Source organism: Pelophylax lessonae (assembly GCF_965119305.1).
Source record: "Pelophylax lessonae genome assembly, chromosome: 7".
Lineage (NCBI taxonomy): Eukaryota > Metazoa > Chordata > Amphibia > Anura > Ranidae > Pelophylax > Pelophylax lessonae.
Window position 1 is genome coordinate 202,278,487 of NC_138774.1, and position 19,676 is coordinate 202,298,162.

Here is a 19,676-nt window from a genome sequence, read left to right on the forward strand (position 1 = left end):
GCACATAAGAAGGCACAGACAACCTTATTATTCTTGTAAACTACTAATCCTATCAATCCACCATGTAACGGAGATAAAGAAAGGCAGACATGTTTGTGTGACAACCATGGCTTCTTCTGAGAAAAAAACCCATAGCCACAAAGGAACGGGAATTATGTTATCAAAAATTATGTGAATGCTGATTTTGAAGACTCTTCTGAGTAAAACACACAGCTCTGTCTAAATGTTTACCCCTGGCAATTTACAGAGTATTACAGAGTATTTTTCTGACCTGTTTTTGGAGGACTGACCTTTTTAGACCTGATAATAAACATATTCATTTATTTTTTTAGGGGCGTGGGATGCATCTTTTATGAGATGGTCACCGGGCGACCTCTTTTCCCAGGATCCACTGTGGAAGAACAGTTGCACTTTATATTCAGGATACTCGGTAAATAAGAGATTATAGAGAAGAGTCTGCACTCACCTACCTTTTTATTCACCTTTCTGACTTCTCCCTGCTTATGAGGATCGGTGGAAGAAGCACAAATACAAGGGATAGATGACGCAGGGCATTTCTTGCCTTGCAGAACCTCAGATACAGCTTGCTCCCTATCAAGTCAGTGGGGATCAGTGAGCAGCAGTAGCAGTAATAACGTTACCCAATCTCACTTTAAATCTGATAAAATTAGCAGTCAGAGGGAGCAGTGCCACAGATGTTCTCACACAGCAGATATACAGCTATGAGGCTACAGAATACAGGTGCCGAGTCAAAGTCCTATATTACGAAGTGCACTGCTATTTTATAGGCAAATTTCAAAACAAAAACAGGGCATTGCTCAGGCATAATTAACCTTTTGAGATTTTCCCTATTAGATAGTAAATCCTCACTTAACCACTTAAGCCCCGGAGGATTTGGCTGCTAAAAGACAAGGGGGTATTTTGCGATTCGGCACTGCGTGACTTTAACGGACCATTGCGCGGTCGTGCGACGCTGTACCTAAACGAATTTGACGTCCTTTTTTTCCCACAAATAGAGCTTTCTTTTGGTGGTATTTGATCACCTGTGCGATTTTTTGATCACGCGCTATAAACAAAAAAGTGTGTCAATTTTGAAAAAATAACAATATTTTTCACATTTTTTAATATGAAATTCCCCCCCAAAAAAATGTAAAAATCAAAATTTTTTAACATTTTCGGGCAATTTGTTTTATGCTACATATGTTTGGTAAAAAAAATCGCAAAAAGCGTATTTTGATTGGTTTGCGCAAAAGTTATCGCGTTTACTAACAAAGGGAAAGATTTTTGTCATTTTTGGTGTTTTTTTTTTAACTCGTAATGGCGGCAATCTGCAATTAGTTTTTTTTTTTTTTTGCGGTACTGCGACATTGCGGCGGACAGATCGGACCCTTGACTGACATTTTTTACACTTTTGGGGTTACCAGTGACATTTCTACAGTAATCAGTGCTATACATATGCACTGTTACTGCAAAAATGACACTGCAGGGAAGGGGTTAACTGTATTGGAGAGGGAGGGGTTAAGTGTGTCCTAGGGGCGTGATTCTAACTGTAAAGGGACATGGCTATTGGTGTAAAAACAGAGATCAACGGTCCTGCATAGTAGAACCGTCTGATCTTCATTTTTACACCAGGGAGAATGACAAGCGGCTTGTTTACATTAGCCGCCTGACTTTCTCCCTTCACCGGAGCGATCGTAGTGTGACCGGCGGATGATCGGGTCCGCCGGTCACACGCACTGACTTGTCAGTGAACGAGCCGGGGCGGGCGCGCCTCCGCCCCCAAATTGGCTCACAAGTCAGTGACAGGCCAGTGACGTACCCCTACGTCACTCTGCCTGGCCGGGGATGACCGCCGCAGTATATAGTCGTGTGGCGGTCGCCAACCGGTTAAGCGAGTTCAGGTTGACTTTAACCACTTCAGCCCCGGAAGGTTTTACCCCCTTAACGACCAATCCATTTTTTGCAATACGGCACTGCGTTACTTTAACCACCTCCCGACTGCTTACCGCATATATACTGCGTCAGGGTGGCTCTCCCAGGAAAACCCACCCTGCCAGTGTCATTATTACAGTAACAGTGCATATTTTTAGCACTCATTACTGTAGTAATGTCATTGGTCCCCCCAAAAGTGTAAAAATGTCAGTTAGGGGTCCGATCTGTCTGCTACTATGTCGCAGTCCCACAAAAAATCGCAGATCGCCGCCATTACTAGTAAAAAAAAAAAAACAATAAAAATAACATAAATCTTTCCCGTAGTTAGTAGACGTGATAACTTTTGCGTAAACTAATCAAAATACGCTTATTGCGATTTTTTTTTTTTTTTTTTTTTTTTTTTTTTTACCAAAAATATATAGCAGAAAACAAATTGGCCTACAATGTTAAAAAATTTAGATTTTTTTTAAATTTTTTTTTTAAATGTCATACAGCAGAATGTGAAAAATGTTTTTTTTTTTGTTTTTCAAAATTGACGCTCTTTTTTTGTTTATAGCGCAAAAAATAAAACTCACAAAGGTGATCAAATAACACCAAAATAAAGCTCTATTTGTGGGAAAAAAAGGACATCAATTTTATTTGGGTACAGCGTCGCACGACCGCGCAATTGTTAAAGTAACGCAGTGCCGAATCGCATAATAGGGCCTGGTCATTAAGGGGGCAAATTCTTCCAGTCTTAAAGTGGTTAACTGACAATTGCGCGGTCAAGCGACGCTGTACCCAAATAAAATTTATGTCCTTTCTTTCTCACAAATGGCTTTCTTTTGATCATCTCTGAGGTTTTTATTTTTTGTGCTATAAACAAAAAAAAAAAGTGATAATCTTGGGGGGGGGGGGGGGTGGGGAGGATATATATATATATATATATATATATATATATATATATATATATATATATATATATATATATATATATATATATATATATATATATATATATATATATATATATATATATATATATATATATCTTTTTTTTTTTTAAAAAATCTAAGTTTTTTTTCATTTCGGTCAATATTTATTCTGCTACATATTTTTGTAAAAAAAAATCCCAATAAGTATAGATTGATTGATTGCGCAAATATTAGAGCGTTTACAAACGATGCAACATTTTTATGGAATTTTTTTTTTTTACTAGTAATGGCAGTGATCTGAGATTTTCAGCGGGACTGTGATATTGTGGTGGACGAATCAGACTTTTGACACTTTTTGGGGACCAGTGACACTAATACAGTGATCAGAGCTAAAAAAAAAAAAATTATACTGTCACTGTACTAATGACACTGGAAGGAAAGGGGTTATCAGGGGTGATCAAAGGGTTAAGTGTGTCCCTTGGGGGTGCTGACTAACTGTGGGGGTTACACTGACTAGGGAAAGACAGAGATCCTGGTTCCTGCTTAGCAGGAACAGAAGATCTTCATCTTGTCCCCTTGTAGATCGCCGTTCTGCCTCTCCCGGGGATGATCGCGCGATGTCGGCCTGACCCATTGATTGACATCCCCACTAGCCAATCACGATGTGATTGCTCCTCCAGCGGCGTGATGGCTCCATCTAGTGGCTATTGAACTAAATGACGTATAGGTAGTTTATATGCGGCGGCCAGTCGGCAAATGGTTAAGTAAACTGAGCATGTATGTCGCATATTACTGCAGCCCTATAATGAGATTGTATTCTTGGGAACCAAAGTGTAAAGATCAGAGTAGCATTAGGAGCAGTAAGCTGTTTAGATTTATATGCCTAATATTGCAGTTAGGACATGCAGATATAATAAACTCTAAAATATGTATATTCCTAATTTTATATTTATCTTTCGTTCATTGACGTACACAGCTCCTGATCTTCTTAACCATTGGGTTATACTATATAATTGTTCCTGTGCTTGAGACTTAAAGATAGAGAACGCAGCTGCAACTGCGATGGAGGCGCAGGTTCCCGTTGGCACTTACAAACCATCCAGAGCGGCAAAGGTGTAACCTTTCCCCTCCTATTTTGACAGAATTGTCACTACAGAGTGGTAATGACTAAAGCGTCCTCTATGGGTCCCTAACCGCTTTGCTAGGCGATACCCCTATAAGGAGTCCCTTCTTAAGAAATGGACTGTTCCACCGGTGGTGGACCCTCCTGTTTCCAGATTAAACAAAGCGATTGAAGAGCCCCCAACCTTTAAGGACCCGGCTGACAGGAAGACGGAGGCTGTGGCCCGCAATGTGTATACCCTGGCTGGTTCGGCACTAAGGCCGATATTCACCCTTGCCCTGGTGTCGCAGACTCTAATCGAATGGGCTAAGCTTTTGTGCAGTGACCTGGAGGGGGAGTAGCTCCCCCCCGCCTTTGCTGAGCTGGTGGACCAGCTGATCCAGGGGCTGCAGTTTATCTGTGATGCCTCTTTGGCGGCTCCCCTAGTGGCTCAGCTCTCTGTTTCGGCAGTGGTCCTTTGGCGTGTCTTTTGGCTCAAATGCTGGTCTGCGGATCAGACTTCTCAAAAGGCCTTGAGTGATCTTCCCTTTCAAGGAGATCGCCTGTTTGGTGCTACTCTGGATGACATCATTAAAGGACTCACAGGAGGGAAGAGTACCTTTCTTCCGCAGGCTACTAAGGGCAAGGACCCTTGTCGTAGACATGGGCCCTCCTTCTCGGTTCATAAGAAGTTTTTTTCATCCCTCATTGTCGACTGAAAAGGGACCGAAGCCCTCCTCAAGAGGATCCAAGTGAACTTAGTCTGGCAAGTCAAGAGCGGGCTTCTCCAGACCCAAGGACAAGGCCCCTTCAGCAGGAAGGTGTGCCCTCACCCGTCTCTGAGGTGGGGGGACGTCTTCGCTGGTTCCCAGACCCGTGGATTTCCCTGATACAAGACAAGTGGGTCCATGAGGTCATACGGTCTGGCTACAAGATCGGGTTTCGTTCTTACCCTCCGGTAAGGTTCTTCCTTCCAACGTGCCACTGTCCCCGGTCTGCTTACAGGCTCTTTTTGGGGCGGTGCAAGACATTTTACTTCAAAGGGTGATTGTCCTGGTTCTGACTTCCGAACGTTTTCAGGGGTTTCTACTCAAACCTGTTTACAGTCCCCAGGAAGGAAGGCAAGGAGTGTCCAATTCTGGACCTCAAGGCGCTGAACTGCTTTGTGCAGAAGTTCAGAATGGAGTCCATTCGCACGGTGGTGGCTTCCATGCATCAGGAATTTTCTTGTCTCCATCGACATCAAGGACGCTTACCTTCACATTCCAATATGTGTCAGTCACCAGCGCTTCCTCCGCTTTTCCGTGGGAGAGGAGCATTATCAGTTTTGTGGCGTTACCTTTTGGTCTCGCCTCCGCTCCTTGGGTTTTCACGAAAGTGTTGGCCCCGGTGCTAGCATTGTTACGCCAATGGAGTATCGTGGTACTGGGCTACTTGGACAACTTCCTTCTGCAAGTGGAATCTCTTACTGCTCTGGTGGAAAACCAGGAAATCACCTTACGAACTTTGAGGGAGTTTGGCTGTATTCAGAATTTTCAGGAGTCTGCTCTGGTTCCGCCCACAAAGCTGGACTATCTGGGTCTGACTCTGAACTCGGCCTTAGCCAGAGTGCTCCTTTCTCTGGATAAACTCCAGAAACTGCAGGCTGTAATTTTTCTCCTGCAGTCCAGCAGATGGTCATCCCTCCGGACTTGCATGCGGGTGGTGGGCCTGATGGTGTCTACCTTTTTAGGCGGTTCCGTTTGCACAGTTCGACAAGGTCCCTGCAAGGGAGATTCTGGCCAAATGGGACAAGAATCTGCAATCTCTGGACAATCGTATCCGGTGCTTCAGCTGGGCAAATCCTTCTTCCTCTTGTATTGGACAATGATCACCACAAATGCCAGCCTAACCGGCTGGGGAGGCCTCCTCGGCAAAAATTTTGCTCAGGGGATCTGGTCACTGGAAGAGTCCAGAATACTGATCAATGTTTTGGAACTCAGTGATCAGACTGTGCCTAAAACATTGGACGGATCATCTTCAGGGATGTCCAGTGCACATTCAATCGGACAATGCCATAGCCGTGGCTTCTGTCAATCACCAGGGGGGCACAAGAAGTGTCCCGGCTCTGGAGGTAGCCGGCATTCTAAGGTGGGCAGAATAGTTCTTTCCAGCCCTCTCCGCCGTACACATTCCAGTGGTGGAAAACTGGCAGGTGGATTACTTCAGTCGGCAGGCATTGGACCAAGGGGAGTGGTCCCTTCATCCGGATGTGTTTCATCAGTTGTGTCTCAGGTGGGACATCACTGAGGTGGATCTGTTGGTGTCTCGTCTCAACAGAAAGGTGCAGAGGTTTGTGACTCAGTCACGGGATCCTCTGGCGGATGCCACAGATGCGCTGGTGGCCCTATAGGGTCAGTATCTTCTGATTTACACCTTCTATACAGGATCGAGGCAGAAGGGATTCCTGTAATGTTAGTGGCCCTGGACTGGCCTCGTGAGGCTTGGCATGCTGATCTGGTGCAGCTGGTTGCCGACGTTCCTTGGAAGCTTTCTCTCAGGGAGGATCTGCTGTCCTAAGGACCAATCTTCCATTCCTCTTTACAGTTGACGGCTTGGCTGTTGAACGCCAGATGCTGATGAATAGAGGTTTTGTCTGAGTCTGTGATTCCAACGCTGTTAAAAGCTAGGAAACCTACTTCTAGGAAGATCTACCATCGTGTGTGGGAGACGTTCATTGCATGGTGTGAGTCTCTTGGGGTTCATCCTTGCTCTCTTTTTCGGTGGCTCGGATCTTGACCATCCTTCAACAGGGGGTTGAGCAGAAACTGGCCTTGAGTACTATCAAGGGTTGGGTGTCGGCCTTAGCGGTCGTCTTTCAACGTCCCTTGGCCACATACTCCCTGGTACGTGCTTTTCTTCAGGGAGTTGGGCACTTGACCCCTCCAATGCGATCTCTGTTGCCGCCTTGGGACCTCAACTTGGTGCTCTGTCTTCCAGAAGCCTCCTTTTGAGAATATTCAGGAGATTTCCCTGCTTACGCTGTTCCAGAAGGTGGCCTTTTTGGTGACTATCACCTCTGCGTGCAGGGTGTTGGAATCGGCAGTGTTATTCTGTTGTTCACCTTACCTGGTGGTTCACAGAGATAAGGTGGTTCTTCGCCTCTGTCCGTTGTTCCTTCCTCAGGTTGTCTCTGATTTTCATTTGAATGAGGACATTGTGTTGCCTTCCCTGTGTCCCAGGCCAAAACTTCAGAAGGAAAGTGCTTTGCATGCCTTGGATGTGGTCCGGGCAATTAGGGTGTACCTGGCAGCTACGGAGTCATTTAGGAAGTCAGACTCCCTATTTGTGCTCACAGATGGGCCTCGGAAAGGATTGACCGCATCCTCTGTGACCATTTCCAGATGGATCACACAGACGGAGGTTCAGGTCTATTCCATCAAGGGTCAGGTTCCTCCTTTCCCTGTCAAGGCGCATTCTACTAGGGCCCTCAGTGCCTCCTGGGCTTTGCATCATCGGGCGTCAGTGACGCAGGTTTGCAAGGTGGCTACCTGGTCATCGGTGAACACTTTCACAAAGTTCTATAAAGTGGATGTGTTGGCACCTGCAGATGCTTCCTTTGGCCGCAAAGTTTTTGCAGTCTGCTGTTTAGAGGAATTGGTCCTCTTTGAGGGTGTATTGTTTTTTTCAGGTGAGCTCCAGTTTTGGTTGAACTCCTGTTTACCTGGTTGGCTATAGATAGCCTTGGGAGTTTATTTTTTGCTGGTCCCACCCCTCATGTTTTAATACTGCTTTGGGACGTCCCAATGGATAGGAAGATCGGGAGCTGTGTCTGTCAATGAATGAAAGAGAAAATAGGATATTTGACTTACGGTAAAATCAATTTCTCTGATGTTCATTGACAAACACAACATCCACCCCTCTGTGGAGTTGTATTTCTTCTGACACTGCTTGTAACAAAACTGAGTACTCATAGCAGAGAGAGGGAGTATACCTCCTGGGACTGCAAAAGGCGTGGCCAGAGTTTTTTTCTGCCTAGTGTCCTACTCTTGTATGGGGCAGTATAACCCAATGGTTAAGAAGACCAGGAGCTGTGTACGTCAGTGAATATCAGACAAATGGATTTTACGTTAAGTCAAAAATCCCATTATTTGGACTATTCAGATAGAGCCTTCATTTAACGAGCGACCCTATGTTCTTTTTCAGGGACACCCACTGAAGAAACGTGGCCCGGTATCCTATCTAATGAAGAATTTAAATCCTACAGTTATCCCAAATATTTTCCAGATCCTATCCAGAAGCACGCACCCAGGTATGGGCTGCAAAGATCCACATTTTTTCATTATTCCATTTGACACTTACTGCCATCTAAATTCACTTTCCTTTATCTCCATAGGCTGGATTCAGATGGGGCAAATCTTGTCTCTAAGCTCTTACAGGTCAGTAATAGAGAGGAGAAGGGACTAACTATAAGTGGTAATGATCATTTGAACAATGAATACACCATTGTAATTTAAATAACCATCAACTGTTATCCTGCTGCTCATACTAAATTGAACCATGCCCAACAGCCTGCAATCTTAAAATCATTATCTTTGTAATCTAAAACTTCCCTAAAAATAGCAGTGGCTGGCAGCTGAATGGTTAACAGAGTTGTCTTGAGGACAGACTGACAGCATGTGTTCCTACTGTTGTGTGATTGAGAGCATGCCCACAAAGCTGGCATAATATATAAAGGTGATATGACGCAATATATGGGGTTTACTGTAAATAGAAAATAAATAAAATTGCATAATCTCCCCAAAAAAGTCCATATGATAGCCCAATATGTCCATAGGCTAATCCATCAAGAGTCTGTATGCATGTCCAAAGAAGCACATATAGTAGGCAGCTCCACCAGAGAGTCAGGAATCAATCTCTGAAATATTGTGAAAAGACACAAAGGGGGGCGCCAACTAAGTGCAGTATTAATAGTAAACTTTAATAAAACAGCCAAATAGAAACTTGCATCAGATGGAAAGCGCTTGTCAGTAGATTAAAAGATGTTACAGAGATTAGTCAGCCCGGGGGGAAACTTCAAGCGGAGTTCCGGGCACAAAATCGACCTAATCGATTTTGTGGCCATCCGCCTCCTTTGCTTCACCTGAAAAGGAATTGGATAGTTAGGATTATTTTTTTTTTTTTACTTACCTTGTAATTGTAGAAAGAAATACTCACCTTTTTTCACTTCCTCCCTCTGTGGCCTCGGCCCGCGCCGTCTCTTCCGGCTTGCATTGATTCCTGGGAGCTGAACATCATCGCTCCCAGGAATCAATGCGACGGCACCGACCCCGCTCGTCACTTCCGGTGCGACGCCGCATTCCCTGCTTAACAGCTTCTGGGCATGCCCAGAAGCTGTGTAGGAATGCGGCGCCACGCCGGAAGTGATGAGAGGGGCCGGCGAAGGCGCATTCTGGGAGAAGAAGACGCAAAAGAGGATCGCGCTGGCTTCAGCTGCCCACAACAGAGATGGCAACGCTGTGGAAGAAATTTTATAAGTGAGTATTTCTTCTTGCAGGTAAATGCGAACCGGGACAGATGAGAGGCTAGCCATTGTGGAATGTACTAGCCCTGACTGTCCCGGGGGTATGTTCATTTAAAAAATGTTTTTGTGCCCGGAATTCCGCTTTAAGTAGCCGCTGGCGTAGTGGAGAGAGCCGTGAAGCCACTTATCAGCCAAAGCAGGAAGTCTCAGAAACCACCATGGAGCGCGGCACTGGAAGTGATGTCACATCGGGAGAAAGCCTGGTTGGCCTGTGACCATGGTTACAGGCCGCCCCCCTGGTGTGATGTCACTTCCAATTCTGCGCTCTACAGTGGTTTCCAGAAATCCCTGTTTTGGCTGGTGAGCGGCTCCACGTCTCTCTCCACCATACCAGCTGCTATTGAAGTGTCTCTCCTGGCTGACTGATCCATGCAATGACAAACTCATTGCATCTGATCTATGCGAGTTTTCATTTGGCTGTTTTATTAAAGCTAACTATTTATACTGAACTTAGTTGGCGCCCCCTTGTGTCCTTTTGCCACAAAGCTGGCATGTAGCAGCTCTATATAAACACAGATTTCAAGTCCTTACATTAGCTGAAATGGAAATACATTTTTATGCCTTGTGAAAAAATGCATTCATGAATAACCCTGAAGGTGCTAAGATGTGGCAGACAGCTATACGATGTAGTGTTGAAGCTCATTTTCTTTGATGGTAATGGGCTGCCTCTGCTGTTCTTGCTTGAAGCAGTTGCACATGCTCAGGTACAAGGGAGCACATGGAAAGCAACCCGGAAATACTGTGGAGAAGTGTGTAGAAATTAAACTTATATCTTTCTTAAGGGAAGTGGGGGAGGGTATATTTTGCTGTCTTTTAGGACCAGTTCACACCACTTGCAGTGCAGGAAATGCGTTTCCACAAGCATTTCCAGCACAGAAACACACTGCCTATTGCAGACACATGAGGGTGCCATTAATTGTTAATGCCACCCCCTGGCACCTAGCAAATCATCTAGGGAGGAAACACAGGCGCCACTCTGAGTGCAGTAACTTGAGATTTATTGAATAAAATCAATGGAACAAGGGGTACTCACAAATTAGATGAAAATAAAAGCTCATGACAACACTCCGGTCGGATCAGGATGGCTGGAGCGGTAACGGTCGACAGGCTGTAAGCGGTAGCTGGCCGTTCTTCCTGGTCCCGGGGACACTCAGAAGCCGATCCGTCGTCACTTCCGGTAGCGTGATGACGTCAAGGCACCGGCGACGCGTTCTCGGAGCATGCGCTCCTTCCTCAGACCGATCAGATCATCATTTGTATTGGTTGTTGTGTTTAGTGACACTTGTGAAGTCCCTGGTGATACTTTCATTGCCCGTTGTGCGCCAGCTGTTTTTATTTTTATTTTATTACCTAGCAAATCATGCCTGCTGTACTTTTTGCTCACATTTGGTAGCCCATTGAAATAATGGGCTGTCTTAAATACATTGTGTGGGAGCCAGCAAAACCACGCCTTTTATGTTGTGAACCGGCCCTAAATCTTTGCATGACAGATCCTCTTTAGCCAAAGAAAGTAGAATGCAGATCTATTAGCACTGTGTGTGAGTTAATGCTTTATTTCTGTGTTACAGTTGGAGGGAAGAAGGAGGATCTCTGCGGATGAAGCCATGAAACATTCATACTTCCAGGAACTGGGCGAACGTATTCACAAATTGCCAGACAGTAAGAGCTCTATCCTGCTCATGGTTGTCCATTTCTTTTTTTGCACATTCTAAGTAATTAGCAGTGGGAAGAAAAGCAAAGCAGTTTGGACATTTTTCCTTTAAGTGCCGATCCACACTAGCACGACTTGTCAGCCTGACAAGTCGCGCTCCCTCGCGGTCCATTGACTGCTACAGGACCTGTTTTAATAGGAGCGACACAAGTCACTCCGACTTAGAAAAAGGGTCCTGTACTACTTCGGGGCGACCTCGGAACGACTTGCATAGACATTCATTATAGGAAGTCCCTGCAAGTCGCTCTGAAGTCGTGGTGCATGGGAAAGCACAAGTCGCCCCTGAAGTAGTACAGAGTCGTGTCGCCTTAATGTGAACCGACTCTAAATCTCTAACTGTAGCCAGAAGCTGCCTGGAATTGGGAGCTTTGGATTACTCTGTGCCTAGGCACTGCAGAGAGGTGTTCCATGTGGCAATATAATCCTTACATTATCAAAATATATATTTTAATCGTACAGAACAGGACACAAGTTATATGCTTCTACCTTAGGTGATTGCTTTGGTAAACAGCAGTTAGTTTTTTTTTTGTTTTTTTTTTTTATGTTAGCCACTTGCCTACCCCGGCCAACTTTCAGCTTTCAGCAGTGTCTCGCTTTGAATGACAATTGCGCGATCATGCAACATTGTACCCATAAGGACTTTCTTTTCTTTTTTTTTTTTCTTTTTTTGAGGCGGCTGGAGCTTTTTTTTTTTTTTTTTTGGTGGCATTTATTCACCACTGGGTTTTTTAATTTTTGGTAAACAAATAAAAATATACCTATAAAATTTTGTGAAAAAGTAATTTTTCTTCTTCACTGATAGGCGCTGATGAGGAGGCACTGATAAGGGGACACTGATGTGCACTGGTAGGCAGCACTGATAGATGCACCGATGGGTTGGACTGATAGGCACTGATGAGCCACTGATGGGTGGCACTGATATTCAGGGCACTGATTATCAGTGTAAATGTGCCTGTCAGAATTGCCAGTTACCGCCTCTCCTTTTCCCACGCTGTGACAACGTGTAAGGAAAAGACTGCCAATAACTGGGAAGTCTGATAACAATGTAATCAGCTGTGATTGGCCACAGCTGGTCACATGGTAAAGGGCTGCTGTGATTGGCCCTTTACCTCTATCTGTGATTAGTTGTGCCCAAAGGACACAACGACCACAGAGGGCACCTGATGCGCTCCGAAGGGTTCTGGGAGGACGTCAATGGACACCATCATAGTTGGACTGGGATTTGTTGAGCCCTGCCATAGCCAGAACAGGGAGTGGGAGTATTTACCTGCAAATAAATCTCTTGGGGTTCCCCATGTCATCAGAACTAGTGTCCCCTTTGTAAGATTTCGCCTCTATTACTTTTCCAGGGACAACCCAACATATGGGACAGCAATAAACATCTAATCTGATTTAATCATCTACAATCTGTCCCAAACTAAAAAGTTTTGCACTTTAAAGCTTGGTCAGCAGCACCCTAGTGAAATTTGCCTTTTGGGCATGTTCTTTTGAAGGTAAGCTCCGCTTTGGAAATTCTCTTGAGATGGCTACTCAGGGAAGGGAGTTGTTGTATTATGTGAGGTAGTTCTCAGTGTGACAGATAGGAACTCAATCCTAGCAATTGTTCCAATTTCTTATCCTGCAACTTCATCTGTTTAGATTTGCAAAAGCCTAGGCCTTGATATCTGGCAGGTCTTGGTTAGGCCTTGTATATCCTCTTCCTAATACCTTAACTTTGCACTCTTGGCGCACTCCATTTTGCAAGAAGTAGCATTTCTTCATCACCGTTGCGATTTTCTGTGCACCTCTTGGGACATACTCAGATGCTTTTGCCCACGCAGAGCCCTTTTTTTGTGCTTAAAGGGTAAAGTTAGTTCCTTGTAAGGGCCTCTGTAGGAATGAAACCACCTTCTATCCATCAGCCCTAATAGTTGTTTGGACTTCTGCTGGTCTCTGCTTGGGCTACAACTTGCTTCTGCTGTCTTCTTCTGTCTGTTCATGTATGTTGACCCTTCTTGTTCTTTCTGTGGGCCTGTTGCTGCAAATTTGGCTGTTTTTGCTGCCCACCCCTCAATTTATTTCTTGATGAAGAATCAGCTCCTGTGTCCTGTACTGTAAATTATAGCAGTTGTAAAGTCACTGATCGCAAATTCCCTCTGACGTCAGATGGGAGAAGAGCGGCAGAAGGTCACGTGACCGCACAGTGGCGCTCTAAAACACAGTACTGCTGCATACGTTTTAAAAAACACAGACCCTGCTCTGTATATTGTGCTGTAACGGGGGATTTAAGAATTTGTGATCAGTGACTTTGCAGACACAGGGGAATAGTGGCGAGAGGGGCGGGGAAGAGATGGCTCTCACATACAGAAAGGGAGAGACTGCTGGATGACGGAGGCACGTAAACTGACCATGGTATCATGGTAGCCATGATTACTGTGGTCAGTTCACATAGGGGGACATAGGAACAGGCAGGATCAACTGGGTATTTTACAGCATAGAGAGGGACAAATTACACAGCACAAGCACTATGCTATATATCGTGCTTTAAAGGAACTTTTTTTTTTCTTTTGCGTTGCATAACTGTAAATTTCATATCTCGGAGAACAATATAGAACTCAGGTCCCTCCCACCTTCCTTTGTGATCTCCTTAGTGCTTTTAAAATACTGGAAAATCACAGAGTGGGTGGGATTATATGGATAAACTGGGGGTGTTCCCATCAAAGATTTTGCCAGTATCCAATCGCCTGAAGGTAGCATTAGTATAACCCATGGTCTAGGAATAACCACCTGTGTCCTGACTGTACTTTAAGATATGGAATTTACAGGTGCATCAGAATTTGAATTTTTGGCAGTAGATACAATAAGCAGGCTGTACTTACCTACCTTGTGCTCCTCCCGCTGCCCTCATCCAAGGGGATGACCCAGTATTCCCCAGTGGTGCAGGTGTGCTTGGCATGTTAAAATGTACGCCTAAATGCACGCAACAGAGCCTTGCTATTGGCCACTTAGATACTAAGCATTGCATTATGGGGAGGTACCGGGAAGTGTCACAAGTTGCTCCATAGGCAGAAGCAACTTGTATTTCTCTAGTCATCCAATGATGGTGCAAAGTGGTCTTTGGGAAGTATTAACTCTTTATGGTCTCTCCTTTTAATATGAGCCTTCTACTTTAGGAAAAGAACAGGTTCACTTGTAGTCTTTGTATAGTCCGAGGAAGCAGAATTTATGGCTCTTTGCCTTCTCTGATTTTGGTCAATGTATCCTCTAAATATTGTTCTTGCCTGTCCTGCCTGTGCAGAAAAATTCATTTCTGGCAAAGCCCTCGTAATGGTTGGTAACTAGTATTTTTTTCTCTTTTGCAGCTACTTCCATCTTTGCACTGAAAGAGATTAGTCTGGAGCCAGAGAACAAGCACAGGGCAGTCCCAGACCCAGGTAAGATGATTCAACTTCAAGTAAGCCTCTGCTTTGCCCATGATTCCCACTCTCAGCACATGTTCATCAGCATGGGGAAGCATGTGACTGGGCCCATCACCAAGCATCGGTGCTCTTGCATGGAGAGAGTCCATAGCCCTGTGTAACCTAGAACTTAAGCAAAACATAACTAGGTTGCATCTCCTGTTCCTGGCAGCCAAACACAGGGGTGGGGAGCAAAGGAAAGGTGAGTATATGCTCCTGCGGAGGAAGGGGGATTAAAATGAACCTTTCGCTTTGCCCTGCATAGAAAGGACACACGTTTTTTTCTTAAAGGGGGCCTTGTAAAAATTGGATTTTTGACTTGCTGTAAAATCCATTTCTCTGACGGAAACAACTCCTGATATTCTTAACCATTGGGTTATACTGCCCCCTACAGGAGTAGGACACTAGGCAGAAAAAAAGTCTGGCTATGCCTATGGGCAGTCCCAGTGGGTATACGCCCTCTCTCTGCTATAGGTACTCAGTTTTGTTATAAGCAGTGTCAGGAGAATTATAACCCCACAGAGGGGTGGGTGCTGTGTCCGTCAATGAACACCATTTTCTCTTTCGTTCATTGACAGACCTAGCTCCTGATATTTTTACCATTTGGACGTCCCAAAGCAGTGTTAAACATGAGGGGTGGGAACAACAAAAAATCCCCAATCGCAACCAAAACAACTGCAGCCCACCTGAAAGAAACAATACACCCTCAAAGAGGACCAAGTCCTCTTAAAAGCAGCCTGCAACATCCTTGGGGCCAAAAGAGGCATCCGCAGATGCCAACACATCCACTTTATAGAACTTTGTGAAAGTGTGCACCGACGACCAAGTGGCCGCCTTGCAAACCTGCATCACTGACGCCTGATGACAGAAGGCCCAGGAGGCACTGAGTGCCCAAGTAGAGTGCGCCTTGATAGGGAAAGAAGGAACCTGACCCCTGATGGAATAGCCCTGAATCACGTCTGTCTGACTGTATTACCTGTCATTTTTTGGAATAAAGAATTATTTCTCAGTATCCTAAGAGTCGTCAGCATTTATCCTGGACCAGCTCATATTGTGGGTCTTTTCAGTGGGCATAGCTGATTACCTTCTCACTAGTTCAGGTTTGAAGTGGAGTCCTTCCATATGGTGGTGACCTTTTTTTAAGTCTTGAGCATGAGGTTGATTTTCCAGGCCCTCCCTCTGATTGTCTTGGCAGCTTTTCCCTGTTGGTCAAGGTGTAGGCCTCATCCAGTTCAGATTCAATGTTTTGGCCTTTCAGGTACCTCCTGGGCTGCTGACAGTCATCAGTTTTCTCTTATGCCGGTTAGCAATTGAGGCTATGTTTTCCACCCCTCAGTTGTGTTGCTTTTAGACACTCTGACAGTATCTGAACTCCTGGGTCCCTCAATGGATGAGACGCAAAACAGGATTTTTGTAGTCACTACAAATACTTTTCTTGGAGTCTATTGAGGGGCACAGGTCTTGTCCTTGTGTGTTTATGTTCATGCTTATGTTACTGCTTTCTACAGATTGAGGTATGCTGGGTAATGGAGGTGTCATCCTGAGGCTGACCTAGAGTTTTGTTTGCCATTGTCCAATTCTACCTGTAGGCCGCAGTATAACCAACAGTATCCAAATCCCTGTGTTCCTCAATATACACCAAAAAAGGATTTTACAGCAAGTAGAAAAATTACATTTTTTGATTGCTTGTTTTATTGAAGTGATACTAAACACACACTGTTTAGATTACATTGTCCCTTCTCTTTCTGTATGTATCCCTAATCGATATATAGCTGTCACATGACCCAGATCTTTCCCAGGCTGTCTGCAGGGAAACATAAGCAGGAGGAGCTTCTAGTCCTCTACTGCTGGTCACATGTTAAAAAAAATAAAAAAAACACCCTTTGGAATACAGAGTAAAAATAAATATTATCAAAAAACTGTTTTAAATTGTCAAATATATATTAGAAATCAAATCTTTATTATTTTTTTGGCAATAACAACATTGTGTGGGCAGATTTCTGCCAGTCACAGGCTGAGTCATGGTTAGTGGGCATTGAGGAGGAGGGAGGGAGTGGGCTGTCATTTACCACTGTCAGGGTTCGTACGGTCATGAAAAACCTGGAAAAGTCATAGAATTTTAAAATGGCAATTTCCAGGCCTGGAAAAGTTTTCAAAAATAATTTAACCCACAAAGTTTTGGAAAAGTCATGGAAATTTGTTTCACAATCACTGTATATTCGAATATGCAGAAAAGAGAGAAAGGCGCCACTCAGTGTAGCAGATGTAAATCATTTTATTGACACACATTAAAAACTTACATGGAGGTAAGCGTCTATCTTCATAGCTTGGCGTCCTTCCGGGTCCGTGGTGTTTCCGTCCCTGATTCTGGCCAGCACCCGGGAGATGACACTAGGGGAGAACCAAACAGGGGACTCAGTCAGATCGAGGCAGCGGTAAAGCGCATACCTCACTGGAGGGCCGCACGAACGTGATGACGCAGGGGGGGGGGGTGGTAACCGGTTTCGGAGCATGCGTGACCTGCTCCTTAGAAGCAGTTCACGCACCTTAGAGGCGGTAACTTAGGAGCGGTTCACGCATGCTCCGAAACCGGTTAACGCCCCCCCTGCATCATCACGTTCGTCCCCTGATTGGTTCTCCCCTAGTGTCATCTCCCGGCTGCTGGCCAGCCTCAGGGACGGAAAAACCGCAGACCTGGAAGGACGCTGAGCTATGAAGATAGGCACTTAACTCCATGTAAGTTTTTAATATGTGTCAATAAAATTATTTACATCTGCTACACTGAGTGGCATCTTTCTCTCTTTTCTGCCTGTTCGTGGAACTGTTGATTCGGCCTAACAAAGAGCTGCCCTCGATGTAAGCGCTGCATTTGTGCATCTGTGGCATCCATACCAGTCCGGCTGCACCTTATCCATCATGACTGTACACTACAAAGCTTTTCATTTATTTTAGTAAAAATATGCTGGGTGTAACATGGATTTTCTTCTTATTTAACATGTATGCATAGACATTTCATGAAACATTAGGTCATGAATATTTACTTGAAGTCATGGAAAAGTCCTGGAATTTTATTGGTAAAAATGTGTACGAACCCTGCTATGTATAATCCCACAAGTGTGACTCTATAGTCACATGGGCTGCTCAGATGTGATAGGGAGAAAATGCTCAGCATAGAAACTCATTAAAAATTGAATTTTCAATGAGTTGCCACCACAGCTGCAAAATCCTTAGCTGAATTGGGGACATGAACAGAAGGGTGAGATAGAGAGCAGCAGGATCAACCAGGTTCTTTGCCAAATTCAGAAAACAAATCTCATAGTAACGGAGTTTGAACAGCATGCAATACACCATTTAGTGATAGTTTTTTATGATGTGGGTTTAGTGACACTTTAAATATTTTTTATGAATGATCTTTATGTCAAGGAATGTGATAGTTTAGCCTCCATACAGTAAACCTGTTTTTGTTTTGTTTTTTGCAGTTAATGTACAGTCTCGTAGACTCAGCCTTGTTCTCGGGTGAATGCTTGGAGTCCCATCTTCAACCAGAAGAGTGTTGACCCTACAGCTGGAAACAGACTTAGGCCAGGCAGAGGCCTGAAGGACTGCAATTTGTGCCCGCAGTTGGAGGACAAGTAAAAACGTGGAATTTAGGCTGTGCCAGCATGTGGCACCTGCAGTACCCATATAATCTTTCCCGTTGCCGTGCGGACACTCTGTGCCGATCTGCTGCTGTTCCTCCGGGTATTTTTTTGCCACACTCCCTGCCGTGTGTCAACCCATACCCTCTTCCCTCCCAGCCTCCATGGTCTACCCAGTTATTGTTTCCTTTTTGTTCTTGGGAGTTCTAGAATGTGCTTAGTTCTTCAACCCCCAAAAATTGACATACAATCCTAATACCAAGAACTTTTGGAACCTTAACAGAGATCTTCTCTGTCAAGTCAGCTAACGACTCAATACATGACGTAGAAGACTCAAATACTATACTGGAGGACGGATTTCCAAAAAAAAACCTGGCATCTTGCAGGAGCTGTGAAGACCACAGTGAGCAGGGGAGAGGCTTTTGGAATTATTTTAGGAAGGCTACACTTTGCTGTGAGCTGATAAGGAGCGGTCATGAATACGAAGGGAGCGTTTTGCTGCGATCCTAGTTTTTTAAGGGCTGGTCTAGGCCTGGACCCAGTTGATCGGTAAAGGGCTTCTTGTTATTATTTTTGTAAACCCTTGTTTACTATTGAGTAAGTTATATTGTGGGTGAATCGTATCTCTCGTCCTCGTTGGTGAGCTGAAGGCCTCAACGGTGGTCGCTCTGGCGGCAAATGGGTCTCTGGTTAAGTCACTTTACTTTTCTCAGGAATAAAGAAGCAGGGCTGTGCCTGAGGCAGAAATACTCAGTATTATAAGAGAACGTCTTGTTTACTATGGTCTCCAGTAACGTGCAGGTACCAAAGCTTTGTAGGAGTCTAGATGCGGAAGGATATGTAAGAACAAAAAAAAAAAAAAACTACAGTTTTAAGTTGTGCGTAGAATCCTATTTTACCTTCCCTGTAATAATACCTTTTAGTTTGACACCCAGGGGAGGAGCAAGGCAGAGGCTCCACTTCTCTTCCTGCAACATATCGGATGTATGAACAACCAATAAAACAGTGAAACTCAAAATCAGCATTTAGTCATGCATTCCTTTATTGACCACTGTTTCTCTTATTTATGTGATACTGAATGATACCCAGTACATCATAATTTTACATCAGGGCTTCCGCTTTGCTGGGTCTATGGGTCTAACAGTCGTACTCATTCACGGCAAATCTAGAGGTAATCAAAGCAGCTGGAGGAACCTGTATGACCTCTAGGTTCGGGGACTTAAGCAAGGATGGAGTCCCTGTGGAAAACCAAACCTCTAGCTTGGCAACCAGGATCCAGCATATATTGAATAGTGTAGGCCGATGGTCCAAGCATTAGAGTAATTTGCACAAGAGACACCGTGGAGGCCATTTCTGATCTACTTTTGAAAATGCTGTGG

The 19,676-nt window shown here is 44.5% G+C and overlaps 1 protein-coding gene across 2 annotated transcripts in view; it reads left to right on the forward strand.

Moving 5' to 3' along the window:
• The window catches only part of CDK16 (cyclin dependent kinase 16), a 74,487-nt gene extending 55,832 nt beyond the window's left edge, over positions 1 to 18,655 (forward strand). For both annotated transcript variants that reach the window (XM_082262992.1, XM_082262991.1), the window contains 6 exons: positions 333 to 430; positions 8,134 to 8,239; positions 8,324 to 8,366; positions 11,080 to 11,170; positions 14,564 to 14,635; positions 18,139 to 18,655. In XM_082262992.1, the coding sequence (XP_082119118.1) occupies positions 333 to 430; positions 8,134 to 8,239; positions 8,324 to 8,366; positions 11,080 to 11,170; positions 14,564 to 14,635; positions 18,139 to 18,179 (451 nt within the window). In that variant the 3' untranslated portion in view covers positions 18,180 to 18,655. The remainder of the gene's footprint in view (positions 1 to 332; positions 431 to 8,133; positions 8,240 to 8,323; positions 8,367 to 11,079; positions 11,171 to 14,563; positions 14,636 to 18,138) is intronic.
• The last annotated feature ends 1,021 nt before the right edge of the window (positions 18,656 to 19,676 follow it).